General features: G+C 51.1%; 2 protein-coding genes across 2 annotated transcripts; one reads left to right on the forward strand and one right to left on the reverse strand.

Annotated features, from left to right (window-relative positions):
• Positions 1-1,516: 1,516 nt before the first annotated feature.
• Positions 1,517-5,718, forward strand: Glmp (glycosylated lysosomal membrane protein). Its single transcript, XM_051157457.1, has 6 exons — positions 1,517-1,681; positions 2,183-2,437; positions 2,625-2,822; positions 2,938-3,156; positions 4,893-5,149; positions 5,253-5,718. Exons 1-6 carry the CDS (start codon positions 1,562-1,564, stop codon positions 5,416-5,418), a joined length of 1,215 nt encoding a protein of 404 aa, XP_051013414.1. The 5' UTR covers positions 1,517-1,561; the 3' UTR covers positions 5,419-5,718.
• An 892-nt stretch (positions 5,719-6,610) lies between these two features.
• On the reverse strand, positions 6,611-11,338 carry Tmem79 (transmembrane protein 79). Its single transcript, XM_051157458.1, has 3 exons — positions 10,535-11,338; positions 10,081-10,294; positions 6,611-7,167 (listed from the first exon to the last, which is right to left on the reverse strand). Exons 1-3 carry the CDS (start codon positions 11,292-11,294, stop codon positions 6,954-6,956), a joined length of 1,188 nt encoding a protein of 395 aa, XP_051013415.1. The 5' UTR covers positions 11,295-11,338; the 3' UTR covers positions 6,611-6,953.
• Positions 11,339-13,300: the final 1,962 nt, after the last annotated feature.

Consider the following 13,300-nt stretch of genomic DNA (forward strand, 5'->3'; position numbering starts at 1 on the left):
CTCACAGGGATCCGCCTACCTCTGCCTCCCGAGTGCTGGGATTAAAGGCGTGCGCCACCACGCCCGGCTGCTTTGTGAGCTCTTACAGTAAGAAAACCTTCGTACCTGAGAATCCAATAAATACTACATCATTGAAAGGAACTCTCTGAGATGTTTTCATTTGTGTGTATGTGTTGTGTGTACAGCCGGAGAACAACTTTGAGGAGTGTTCTCTCCATCATCAAAAGAGTCTCTTGAGATGTTTTCATTTATGTGTGTGTGTGCGTGTGCTTGCACACCACAGCCAGAGAACAACTTTGAGGAGTTGGTTCTCTCTCCACCATGGGGATCTGCTGAGCATCTCGCAGGCTCCAGACCTTGAATTGAACCCTCCTCCTTCCACCTGCTGGCCGAGGTTAGGCTGTCTGGGCTCCCATACCCAGTTCTTATATGCTGTTGTTCTGGAGATTGAGCCCAGGATTTCATGTTTGCTAAGCAAGCACCCCACCAACTGAGCTACATCTCTGGCCCCCTCCCCCTTTTTTATATTTATTATGTATACAGTGCTCTGTCTGCATGTACACCTGCACACCAGATGGCATCAGATCTCATTATGGATGGTTGTGAGCCACCATGTCTTTGCTGGGAATTGAACTCAGGACCTTTGGAAGAGCAGCCAGTGTTCTTAATCTGTGACAACACACACCTCCTCCCTTTTAAAAAAAGTTCATTTGGGCCTGGAGAGATGGCTCAGAGATGAGTGCTGTCTGCTCTTCTAGAGGCCCTGAGTTCAATTCCCAGCACCCATACGGTGGCTTACAACCATTTACAATGAGATCCACTGCCGCCTTCTGGCAGGCAGGCTCATGCAGGCAGAATGTTGTATACATAAATAAAACTTTAATTAAAAAAAAAAAATTAAAAGTTCATTCTAGCTGGAACTGCCTCCAATCCAGGCTGGCTTCAAACTCATGGTGTTCTTCCTACCTCAGTCTTTGGAACAACTGGGATTACAGAAGCAAGCCATTACTTCTGGCTTGGTTCTGTTTTTTGAGACCACCACGCCTGAGCATTCTTTAATTATTATTACTTTACATTTTATTTTACTCATTGTATGTTGGCAGTGGGTGATGCATGTCGCAGAATACATGTATTAAGGTATAGCTTCTGGGAATTATTTTTCTCCTTCCATCACGTTTGTCCTGAATATTGAACTCATATCGAGCTTGGGGCAAACACATTTACCCACTGAGCCATCTTTTTATATCAATACTCCAGTTCCTCTCTATACTTTGCTACCACAGAGCACTAATGTACAGAAGCCACTTGGAGTTTAACTCAGGGCACACTCACCAGAGGTAACTTGGGTGGGACTGGCAGGGTGTGTGAGGAGAGGCTGGAGTATGTTTACACAGCTACATTCCTTCATCCTTCCTGATACTATTCAATTTGTACTGAGATCTGGGCTAATGGTAGCTGTCTCTTTAAGAACTGGCTTGGTGGCCGGCCCTTTAAAGGGATCAGCAGGAAGGGAGTCACGTGACTGAGGCTCTTCCGCTGTGTTAAACTTGTTGGCAGCTGTATGTTCTGCTGTTGGGGACCTCGCTGGGGCTGGGTCCCCTGTGCCCCAACCCCATGGCTCCTTTTGAGTCTGCTTGTGTGTGCAGCTCCGTTTGGCCTGCTGGGAGAGGAGACTCGCCAGGTAAGGGCTCTGGAACTAAAGTCATTGGTGTTTCCGGAAATACTGCCTTTCTAGGATGACTGGAATCTGGGGCAACAGAGGGGTGGAAGGTGGGTGCAGGAGAAGTGTTAACCCAGTGTGCCCAGTGTGGAGCCATGTGACGGGAAGGATTGTGGAGGAGGGCAGGCATGTCTTCTTCCTCTTTTCTGGTGGTGTCTGAACCTCACCTCAGAGATTGTAGCCCAGGGACAGGCATGTCTGAGCACTTCATGGTGGTGCACACCTTTAATCCTAGGCAGAGGCATATGGAGCTCTGTGAGTTCGAGGCCAGCCTCGTCCACAAAGAGAGTTTCAAGCCCCACCCCCACCCCCCACCCTCAGTTTCTACACATCCCTCTGGCCTAAGCCTCAAGAGCCCTTGCCATCCCTGGTATCGCCCAGGGCCTGTCCTCCATAAGCTGCCTCTGTGACTGTGACTGTCCCTGATCTTGCTCTCTCCATCCCCCTACCTCGTGTTTTCAGGTGTCTATGGAAGTTATTTCCGGCTGGCCGAATCCCCAAAACCTGCTTCATATCCGGGCAGTGGGCAGCAACTCCACCCTGCACTATGTGTGGAGCAGCCTAGGGCCCCCAGCCGTGGTGCTGGTGGCCACCAACACCACTCAGAGTGTCCTGAGTGTCAACTGGAGTCTCCTGCTGTCTCCTGATCCTACTGGGGGTTTGATGGTGCTCCCCAAGAGCAGCATCCAGTTTTCTTCCGCTCTTGTCTTCACCAGGGTGAGGGTCTGGAGGAGCTCAGAGAGAAGTGCACAAGAAGAGAGTCCATCCTACCCCCAAGGGAGAGGGAAGGGTTTAAGACAGGATGGGAGAAGTGGATGCACTTTTGGGTGGGGTGAGTGGGAGGGATGGGCAAGAGAAAGCCAGAGGGGGTCAAGCCTTGTTCCACTCTGTGCCCTGTCCCCAGCTGCTTGAGTTTAACAGCACCAAGGTGTCGGAGGGGACACAGCCCCCAGGAAAAGCATATCCCCCTTACTCCTTGGCTGAGTTCTCCTGGAACAACATAACCGACTCACTGGACCTTGCCACCCTGAGCGCCGTTTTTCAAGGCCACCCTGTAGATGACCCTACTGGAGCATTTGTCAATGGCAGCCTGGCCTTCAAGGTAAGGTTGTGGGGAAGGAATTTAAAAAGCTGATTTACTGAGCATGGGGGTTATTCCTCCAGCTCCACTCCCCCCCTCCCCCACACACACATGGCTTCTTCTTCCTCCTTCCTAGGTCCAGGCCTTCACTAGATCTAGCCGACCCGCTCAGCCCCCTCGCCTCCTGCACACGGCGGATGTCTGCCAGCTAGAAGTGGCCCTGGTTGGAGCGGCTCCTCGGGGGAAGCACTCCTTATTTGGCCTAGAGGTAGCTACCTTGGGTCCTGGCCCTGACTGCCCCTCCTTGAAAGAGCAGCGCTCCATGGACGATGAGTACGCACCTGCTGTCTTCCAGGTCAGCTGGCTGGGAGTACAAAGTGGGGTTATAAACATGAGTTGGTTTTTGGTTTGTTTTTTTCTTTTTAAAGATTTCTTTCTTTATTTTATTTTATGTGCATTGATGTTTTGCCTACATGTATGTCTGTGAAGGTGCCAGATCCCTTGGAACTGGAACTACAGACAATTGTAAGCCGCCATGTGGGTGCTGGGCAGTGAACCCTGGTCCTCTGGAAGTGCTCGTAACCTCTCAGCCATGTCCCAGCCCCCAAATATTTGTTTTTCATGTGGGTGTGTTTGTGTACATGTGTGTATAGGTTCCTATGGAGGCAAGAAGAGGGCGTCAGGTATCCTGGAGCTGGAATTACAAGATGGTTGCAAGCTTCCTGACATAGGTGCTAGGAAGTGAACTTGGGTTTTCCGCAATAGCAGTAGGCTCATGGCCACTGAGCCATCACTCCAGCTACTACCACCACGTGTTTTTTTTTTGCCCCCAAGACAGGGTTTCTCTGTGTGTAGCTCTGGATATCCTGCCTCTGCCTCCCGAATGCTGGGATTAAAGGTGTGTGCCACCACGCCCAGCTACCACCACCTATTTTTTTTTTTTTTAAGATTTATTTATTTATTATGTATACAGGGTTCTGTCTGCATGTACAGAGGGCGCTAGATCTTATTACAGGTGGTTGTGAGCCACTATGTGGTTGCTGGGAATTGAACTCAGGACCTTTGGAAGACCAGCCAGTGCTCTTAACCTCTGAGCCATCTCTCCAGCCCCCACCACCACCACCTATTTTTAAAAGGTGTTTCTGTTTGTTTGGGGTTTTTTTGTTTGTTTGTTTTCGAAACAGGGTCTTTCTGTGTTAGCCTTGGCTGTCCTGGACTTGCTTTGTAGACCAGGCTGGCCTCGAACTCACAGCGATCCGCCTGCCTCTGCCTCCCGAGTGCTGGGGTTGAAGGTGTGCGCCACCACACCCAGCTGTTTGTTTTTTGAAACAGGGTCTCTGTGTATCTGTAGCTGGCTTAGAACTCTTACTATGTAGAATAGGCTGACCTTGAGCTCACAAAGATTTTCTGCTTCCACCTCCTGAGAGCTGGGATTAAATGCATGTACTAGCACACATGATCCCCATTTTTTAACAACACTTTCTTGCTGGGCGTGGTAGTACATGTCTTTAATCCCAGCACTCAGGAGGGAGAGACAGGTGGATCGCTGTGAGTTCGAGGCCAGCCTGGTCTACAACAGTCCAGGACAGCCAGGGCTACACAGAGAAACCCTGTCTTGAAAAACACACACACACACACTTTCTCTGGCTCCTTTTAGTGTTCGGTTGTACTAGCTTTCTGTAACCTGACATCTCTGCCTTCTAAGGAAACAGACAAAACCAGTGCAAGGCTTCATGATCTTCAGCTGGGATCCTCCCTAACCTGGATGGAGCCCAGAGGGAGCAGGGGCAGAGTGGCAGGGATGCAGCTCTGCTTATCTCTCTCTCTAGAGTGGACACCACCCTGCTACAAGTAGCATGTCAGGTCTACAGCTACACTCAGTATGGGCAGGGGGTGGGGACGCCTTTGCTGGCCGGATTGCCCCTAGCATGTCAGGTCTAAAGCTACACTCAGTACGGGGGTGGGGGTGGGGGCGCTTTGCTGGCCTGATTGCCCCTGCTGTTCATGATGCGCAGCGTGGGAGAGGCAGTGAGACAGAAAGGTTGGCACAGTCGCTCCGTCTCACCCTGCCTCCTTTGCCTTTCTCTCTAGTTGAACGAGTTGCTGTGGGGCTCCTCCCCATCGGGCTTCATGCAATGGCGACCAGTGGCTTTCTCTCAGCAGCAACGGGCCCGAGAATCGGCCCTCCCCTGCCAGATTTCCTCTCTTAACCCTACCTTGGCATATTCTCTCCCTCACTCACCAATCGTCCAAGCCTTCTTTGGATCCCAGAACAACTTCTGTGCCTTCAATCTGACGTTTGGGGCCCCCACAGGCCCTGGCTACTGGGACCAACACTACCTCTGCTGGTAAGAACCAAGGGTTTGGGAGGTCCAAGTGGAGAAAGACCAGGCCTCTCAGCCTTCTTTCCTAAGCTTGCTCACCTTTTTATTTTTAACCTTCTTTCTCTAGGTCAATGCTTCTGGGCGTGGGCTTCCCTCCAGTGGACACCTTATCTCCACTAGTCCTTGGAGTCATGGCAGTGGCCCTGGGAGCTCCGGGCCTCATGTTGCTGGGGGGAGGCCTGTTTCTGTTGCTGCGCCACAAACAGTATTCTGAGTACCAGTCCATAAACTGAGACCTGACCCTCCAGAGGAAAAGGCCAGGACCACATCTGCCATGCTGTGCCTGACGCTGTCGGAGGGTGGAGGGTCAGGGTTGTCATCTGCTTTTCTGCAGACCCTCAGAAGCCAGCCTCGACCCACCGGGGCCTCCGAGTTACGTCATCCTTCCTAACCCATGGAGAGGCTAGGACGACTGGTAAAAGGAAGGCCCCCACTGGTGTTTTCTCCTCTTGTCGTTCACCGCTCCCATTTCCCTTGGTTGAAACTTGAAGGCCCACTTGAGAGTGACTGTTGACTGCCCTGTGGGGCATGAAATAGACATTTTTTTTTTCTTACAAGATTCCAATCTCTCTCTTTTTTTAAATTAGATTTCTGTATTTTATTGTATTTGTGAGTGTTTTGCTTGCTTGTATGGATATGCACAGAGTGTGTGTGTGTGTGTGTGTGTGTGTGTGTGTGTGTGTGTGTGTGTGTGTGTGTTACCTGAAGAGGTCAGAAGAGAGCACTGGATCCCCTTGAGCAGGAGGTACGAATGGATGTAAACCACCATGTGGGTGCTGGGATTGAACCAGAATCCTTTGCAAGAGCAACAAGTGCTCCTCCTACTGGGTAAGCCATCTCTCTAGCTCAGATTCCAGTCTCTTAATGTGTGGATGCTGCCGGCCTGGTTTGGGACACTTTCAGCAAATGGGAAGACAGAGCTAGGATGGAAGGCGGTTTCCCTCTGAGGGCCCGTTTTCTCACCAGTCCTAGTGTTCTCTGTCCAAGGCTCCTGTCAACCACCCTCCACCTTGATGCCAGGAGGTGATGGGGGGGCGGGGCGGGAGGGGCAGAAAGAATGAGCCATGAGAGGCTGGCAGTGATTTATTACATCGTCACATATATATGTATATATTGGGCTAACAGCCACTCTGCCATCCCAGCCACCATGTGAGTGCAAACACACTTCTTTTGGAGGATTCATCTCTCTGCCCCTTCCCCCCCTTTACGGTGGGACAGTGGGACTTCTTGGAAGTTTGAGAAGTGGAAGGTTACAGGGACCCATGCAGGCTGGGAGAAGAAAGACAGCAGCTATAATAGGCTTGACGGAGGCGAAAGAGTCTTGAGGCCCGTGGTAGAAGGTCTTGAACCCAAGCCCCTAGGAAAGTTTTCACCAAATGCCAAAGTCTGAAGTGATACCAACCTCCACCCTTGGGCTTAGGCAGTTTTTCCATCTCCTCGACTCTCCCCTAGATAGCTGGCATGGACAGATCAGATGTGTGGCTGTGACTCTGCACCCTACCCACAGGAAGCTGAGGAGTGAGGTAGCCATCAGGCTTTAGCTCCCGTGGCATGGTGGGAGGCTGCCAAAGAAGGAAGTGTGCTTCTCCAGTCTCTCCCCTAGGCAGCAACTAGGAGAGAATAGGGATATCTGGGCCCCCCTGGACAGGGCCCCTATAGGGAAGTAGCAAGGTTCCTCATATCAAAAGTCCATTGCCTGGGCAAAGGGCAGGCCTGCAACTGTTTTGGGGAAGCGCTAAAAGCACCCCTGCATAACCCTAGGGGTGGCTCAGCCCCATGAGCGGGGCCTGTAGTCGGAGACAGATCGGACATGGTCCGGGTAGTCCAAGCGGCTCTCGGAGGCAGTGAGCATGCGCTCTGGCTCCACCACGAACATGTAGTAGAGGTTCCACATCAGCATGGCCAACAGTGGCAGGAAAGTCAGCCCATAGCCAAAGCCGCGGAAGGAGCGGCCCACAGCAAAGGTCAACCAGTATATCAGCCTGTGGAAACACAACAACGGCACAGCCATTCGGGCAGGAGCAGACGGCGGGAGACTTGGATGGGATGGTAGCCAAGGCTGGTTCTGCTCTAAACGCCCAGTTTATACGTGTGTTTGCAATGTCTACCTTCCCACAACTCTCTGAAGTGAGAATATGCCCATCTTTTCCTTTACATACTATTTACATTTTAAGTGGGAAAAAATAATTTCATTTTTAGCCTAAGTGGGAAAAAATAATTTCATTTTTAGCCGGGCAGTGGTGGCACACGCCTTTAATCCCAGCACTTGGGAGGCAGAGGCAGGCGGATCTCTGTGGGTTTGAGGCTAGCCTGGTCTATAAAGTAAGTCCAGGACAGGCAAGACTATATAGAGAAATCCTGTCTTGAAAAAAACCAAAATAATAATGATGATAATGATGATGATGGTGCAGCAGTAATAATTTCATTTTTAACTAAATGGCAGTTAAATATTCATTTACATGCTTGAGAATGAAATAAAAGTTCAACTTGAATACTGTGTCCCTCTCTTCTGTTTCCCACCTTATCCTCCCCAGCTCCCACCCTAGGGATCCAGTGCTACAGTTTCTTGAGTCACTTCTGTTTTGTAGCTCAGGGCTTCACAGAGTTAGGCAAGTGGTCTGTTACTGAACTACATCCCCAGCTCCCCCAGTCCTGCCTTCACCCTCCCGGGGACACCCCAGCGGTGCTAGGGTCTGAAGCTGGAGCCTGTGTGCTAGGCGTGCACTCTGTTACCTGAGCTGCATCCCTAACCCAATGGCTCTCCTTACACTCAACTGTTTTTTGTTGTTGTTTTGGTGTGTGTGTGTGTTATTTGTTTGGTTTGGGTTTTTGTTTTGTTTTTTCAAGACAGGGTCTCTCTGTGTAGCCTTGGCTGTCCTAGACTCTCTTTGTAAACCAGGCTGGCCTCGAACTCACTGGGATCCGCCTGTCTCTTCCTCCCTTGTTTGTTACTTTTTGGTTACTTTTTGAGTCAGAGTCTCACTATGTAGCCCTGTATGGCCTCCAACCTGAGCCGATTCTCCTGCTTCAGCTTCCTAGCACTGCCTAGGACTACAGGCCTTTGTGCCAGGCTCCTCTCTCATTCTTAGCTTCTGCGTGTTCCATATTTACCCTTTGCAGATAAAGAAACCAAGATCCTGACTGGTTTGGTGGCACAGACTTCTAATCCAGGCACTCAGGAGCCAAAGGCAGGCAGATCTGGGAGTGTGAGGCCATCCTGGACTACACACTGACTGCACAGTGCATTCGAGGACAGCCTCAAACAAAACAAAACAGAAGCTCACTTACAATATTCAATAAGCTGCGGCAGGAGGATCACCAAGAGTTTGAGGCTAGCCTGATTTACGTATTTTCAGGCCAGGGTGTGCTACATATTGAGATCCTGTCTCAATGAAATAAAAATAATATTCACTGGTGACTCCAAAGGTAACGAGCCTGCCGTGAGGGGCAACTGGCCTCGGGGAAGAGGTGAGTGCTCTTACAGGGATCCGCTCACTGACTAGCAGATTTCCTTCCCAGAAAGCAAAGGGATCAGAGCCATTCAAGCATTAGAGGTGATTGTCTCAAGAGCAGGAACTGATCTGTGGTGTCCAGTGTCCAAATCATGAAGGTCAGGGTCAGGGCAGTTTGTTTATTGGTCTCATTTTATTTATTTATTTTTATTTATTTATTTATTATTTTATTTATTTATTTATTTTTGGTTTTTCGAGACAGGGTCTCTCTGTGTAGCCTTGGCTGTCCTAGACTCACTTTGTAGACCAGGCTGGCCTCAAACTCACAGCGATCTTGGCTGTCCTAGACTCACTTTGTAGACCAGGCTGGCCTCGAACTCACAGCGATCCGCCTGCCTCTGCCTCCCAAGTGCTGGGTCATTTTATTTTCTGAGACAAGGTCATAGTCACGGTGCTGGATGACTCCAAACTCACTATGCGAGTCTGCCGTGAACTCTGGCCAGCCTCTTTTTTGTTCAGCTTCCCGAGTATTGAGAGCCACTACATCAGCTCTAGGACAGTTTTTAGCACTGTCTAAGGAAGAACGTCCTAGCCATTAGAACCCTTTTTTTTTTCTCTCTCTCTCTCTCTATGTAGCCTTGGCTGTTCTGGACTTGCCCTGTTGACCAGGCTAGCCTCGAACTCAAAGATCTGCCTGCCTCTGCCTCTGCCTCCGCCTCCCAAGTGCCGTTAGAACTCTTAAAACTGAAAAGGGATGTGGGAATCCCAGCATTTGAGGTTGAGACAGGAGGATTGCCAAGAGTTTCTGTCCAGGCTACTTGGTAAGATGGTGACTCTCAAATCAAATAAAACAGAAAAGGCTCCACATTTTGTGTTCAGCAAAAAAAAAATTTTTTTTCAAGACAGGGTTTCTTTGTGTTTCCTTGGCTGGCCTGGACTCACTTTGTAGATCAGGCTGGCCTCGAACTCACAGAGATCCACCTGCCTCTGCCTCCCTAAGTGCTGGGATTACAGGTGTGCACCACCACTGCCCAGGGTGTTGAGCAATTTTTAAAGCTATGTGAGTGGAGTGTTACAGACTAAAGGTATAGCTTCAGTGGGCACACTAAATGACAAACCAGGCTAGGGTGTAGGCTGCTCAGTGCTGTGCTTAGATGTGTGAGGCAATTGATTCCATCCTCTATACTAAAGTAACAGTCAAAAGTTCTCCATTGGCATGCCTCTGAGACCAGCTTCTGAAAGACAGGAAGAGAGGAGCTGACTACCTGCTGCCCAGTTAAGCTCAAGAGACAGGGGATCATCGCTATATGGTACACATCCAGAAACATCCCCGCCCCGCCCCCATTCCCACCCCCATCCCAGACCTCAAGTCTCCCTGGAGGCTCCAGGCTCATCACTTCCCTCGCGCCTACCCTAGCCATGGCCACCCTAGCCCCTACTCACCGAGATATGGCAAACAGACCCGTGAGCAGGGGCAGCAGCTTAAGGGTGTCCTGGGGCAGATAGGTGGAAAGCACGGCCAGGTTAAAGAAGTAGAGGACGAAAAGCTGCACCGACTGGGCCACATACTGCCGGTGGATCTCCACTTCCCGCCGGGGCTCTCCAAAGGGCCGAAGGGCAGAAAAGCACAACAGGCTCAGCCCATACACAAGGAGCCCTGGCACGGGAGGAAGCGCATGGGTCAGAGAAGGCAGGAGGGCTGGGTGTGTCTCTCAGAAGTTGGCTCTTGGGTCAGGGCTACAGAGAAGACCCAAGTGCTGCTCCCTGGAGGGGAGGGGGCAGAGGGTGGCAGGTTCCGGATGCCCTGAGTGGTTCCGGCAGAATGAAGAGAAGCTACCCCAATCCAAGGCTTCCTAGTCCATTTCCTACGTAGCCCCTCTCCACGACCCAGACTCACCGAGCACGATGGGGAAGGTGGCGAAGACCCCACAGCGGAGGGTATAGATCAAGCGGGAGCTCATGGTGGGCAGCCTCGGGGCATCGAAGGGCAGGAAGGCATATGCTCCGTACAGCAGGCAGGGGAAGAAGATGAGGGCAGCCACCACCGAGGCTACAGCTCTCAGCGCCTCACGGCCTCCGCAGCTTCCACAGGCCCCGCAGGACCGGCTGGGGGGTCTCACAACGGCCTCAGCCCACTTGCGCTCTAGGGGCTCAGGGTGGCTGAGTCGGGCTGGCAGGAAATTCCTGCGCTCACCCTGGCCGGTCTCACGACGCACGATGCGCTCTTCCTGGCATTTCCGCTCGATGCACTGTAGGTCGATGGGCACGAAGGCCCTAACTGCCTTCTCAGGGAGCAGGTTGGCATCATCTTTGAATGGTTCCTCCGACTTAGTAGGTGCTTCCGACTCGAGGGGTTCTGGATGAATATCTCGCCAGCCCGGGGGATCCGGAAGTGGGGCGCTGGGATGAGGGTCAGTTCCCCAGGGCAAAGTGGCGGCCTCACTTACTGTGCTGTCTGGACCATCCTCGGGTCCCTCTCTGACAACAGGAGACCCAAATGAAGACCCCACTGTGAGGGACTCGGCTCCAGGGGACTCTGTCCCACCTTCTTCCTCTGGCTGCCGGCCAGTGGGGACTAAAGCCTGTGGTGGGCTCTTCTCCGGAGCCGCCTCCGGTTCCTTCATTTCCAGGAGGGCCAGTGTCTCCGGTTCTGTCATTGTGAGGCTTCAGTTCTGAAGTCTACCAGAAGGCGATGTCATCCTAAAAGGAGTGGGGGGGAGGAGGGGAGTTCTTTCTGGCCCCAGGACAGTTTCTCAGACCTAGATCTCCCCAGAGCAGCGGGCCTCACGGGACTCTCCGGGAGAACACAGTGTGGAGGAAGGTGTTGAAACAGAGAGGCAGGCAGAGGAGGACTAAAATGGAGGGCTACTTTCAAAATAAGTGTCACCCAGCAGGACAAGGGTGAATCAGGGGCCACAAGCCCTGGCAGCTGTGGCCTCGGTCTACGCCCACACTGCCTTCTACCCTCTCCACCCAAACCCCTGGATTCATGGCCACCCGAGCTGAGCTGAAAGCTTCTTTACAGCCGAGGCTCATCCTATAGAGAAACTGTTCCCGTCCCCTCGCCCTTCCACCTGCCCTTTGCCCTGCAGATCTCTGCCTGGAACTCTTGGCAACTGACACTCAGTTCCTTAGTCTCCATTCCAGGAGCCAGCCATTTCTAAATGTCCCCCTACCCACCCCACCCCACCCCTGCCAGTCTCAAGCAATTCAACTGGGCTGGGATTCACCTAGACCTTCAGTTGTAGTGTGTGGCCGCTCGCACGCACGCCTTCATCTTGTCTTTCCTTCCTCCCTTCCACTGTCCAGCTCACAGCTTCTGGATGGGGCTCTTTTTCTTCCTTCACCTCTAGGGCCCCTCCTGCCCCTGCCCTTTGGACCCATGATACCCTCTTACTTTACATCTGCAGAGAGGCGGAGGATCCCCGGGAAAGGAACTGCCTAGCTCTCTCTCGTGGCTGGCTCTGCAAGTATTTCCCAGTCTCCCTCCCCTTACCTGTGTCTCCAAACCTGTCTGACCAGAGCAGGTGGGGCCCAGATTAAAGGCACAGGCCCCGCCCTACAGAATTTGCCTACTGGAAGAACTCTACAAGAGGGCAACGTCATCCTTTTTGAAAGTTAAGGGTGCAGCTGGACGTAGAGGTGTGGACTATAGGTTTTCTGGGATGGGATGTGTAAGAGCTCCCAGCTCAGGAATGCATCAACATAAAATTGGGTTTGTGTACCAAAAGGGTGCTTAAACTGGGAAAAAGAGATGCTGGGCTGGTGGTAGCTCAAGAGGCAGAGGCACATGGATCACCTATGAATTCTAGGCCAGCCTGGTATACAGAGTGATTCCAGGACAGCCTGGGTTATTACACAGAGAAACCCTGTCTTGAAGAACAACAAACCAACAACAACAACAAAAAAACAAAAATTGGGAAATGATAACATCTGCAAATTTGTTCAGTAAATGTTTATTGAATATCTTTTTTATCTTTTTTTGATTTTGGTTTTTTTCAAGATTTTGGTTTTTCTGTGTGTAGCCCTGGCTGTTCTGGAACTCACAGAAAGATCCGCCTGCCTCTGCCTCCTAAGTGCAGGGATTAAAGGCTGCACCACCACTCCCTGGTTGAGTATCTATTTTTTGTTTGTTTGTTTGTTTTTCCAGACAGAGTCTCTCTGTGTAGCGTTGGCTGTCCTTGACTTGCTTTGTAGACCAGGCTGTCCTCAAACTCACATCGATCCTTCTGCCTCTGCCTTCCTGGTGCTGGGATTAAAGGGGTGCTCCACCACGCCCGGGCTAGTGTCTATTCTTAATAACGTGCTATTTTGTAGTGGTACATGCCTTTAATCCCAGCTCAGGAGGCAGAGGCAGGTAGTCTCTGTGAGTCTGAAACAGGCTGGTCTAGCAGCCAAAGTGTAGGACAGCCAGAACTACATAGATAGATGTGGTCTCAAAAACAAAAACAAAAAAAAAAAAATCCAACAAACAAAAAAAAAGTGTTATTCTAGGCACAGGTACAAAAGAGAACAAAGTGACAATCAGGGTTTTTAGCTATTGGGGTAACAGACATTAAAAATTAACACTAAATCAGTAAAATAATTTCAGGCTGTTTTAGGAATAGAAAGGCGGTGTGGTGGCTGGAGCCAGGAGCATAGTGTATATACACTGCCATTATAG

Source organism: Acomys russatus, chromosome 15 (genome assembly GCF_903995435.1).
Source record: "Acomys russatus chromosome 15, mAcoRus1.1, whole genome shotgun sequence".
Taxonomy (NCBI): domain Eukaryota; kingdom Metazoa; phylum Chordata; class Mammalia; order Rodentia; family Muridae; genus Acomys; species Acomys russatus.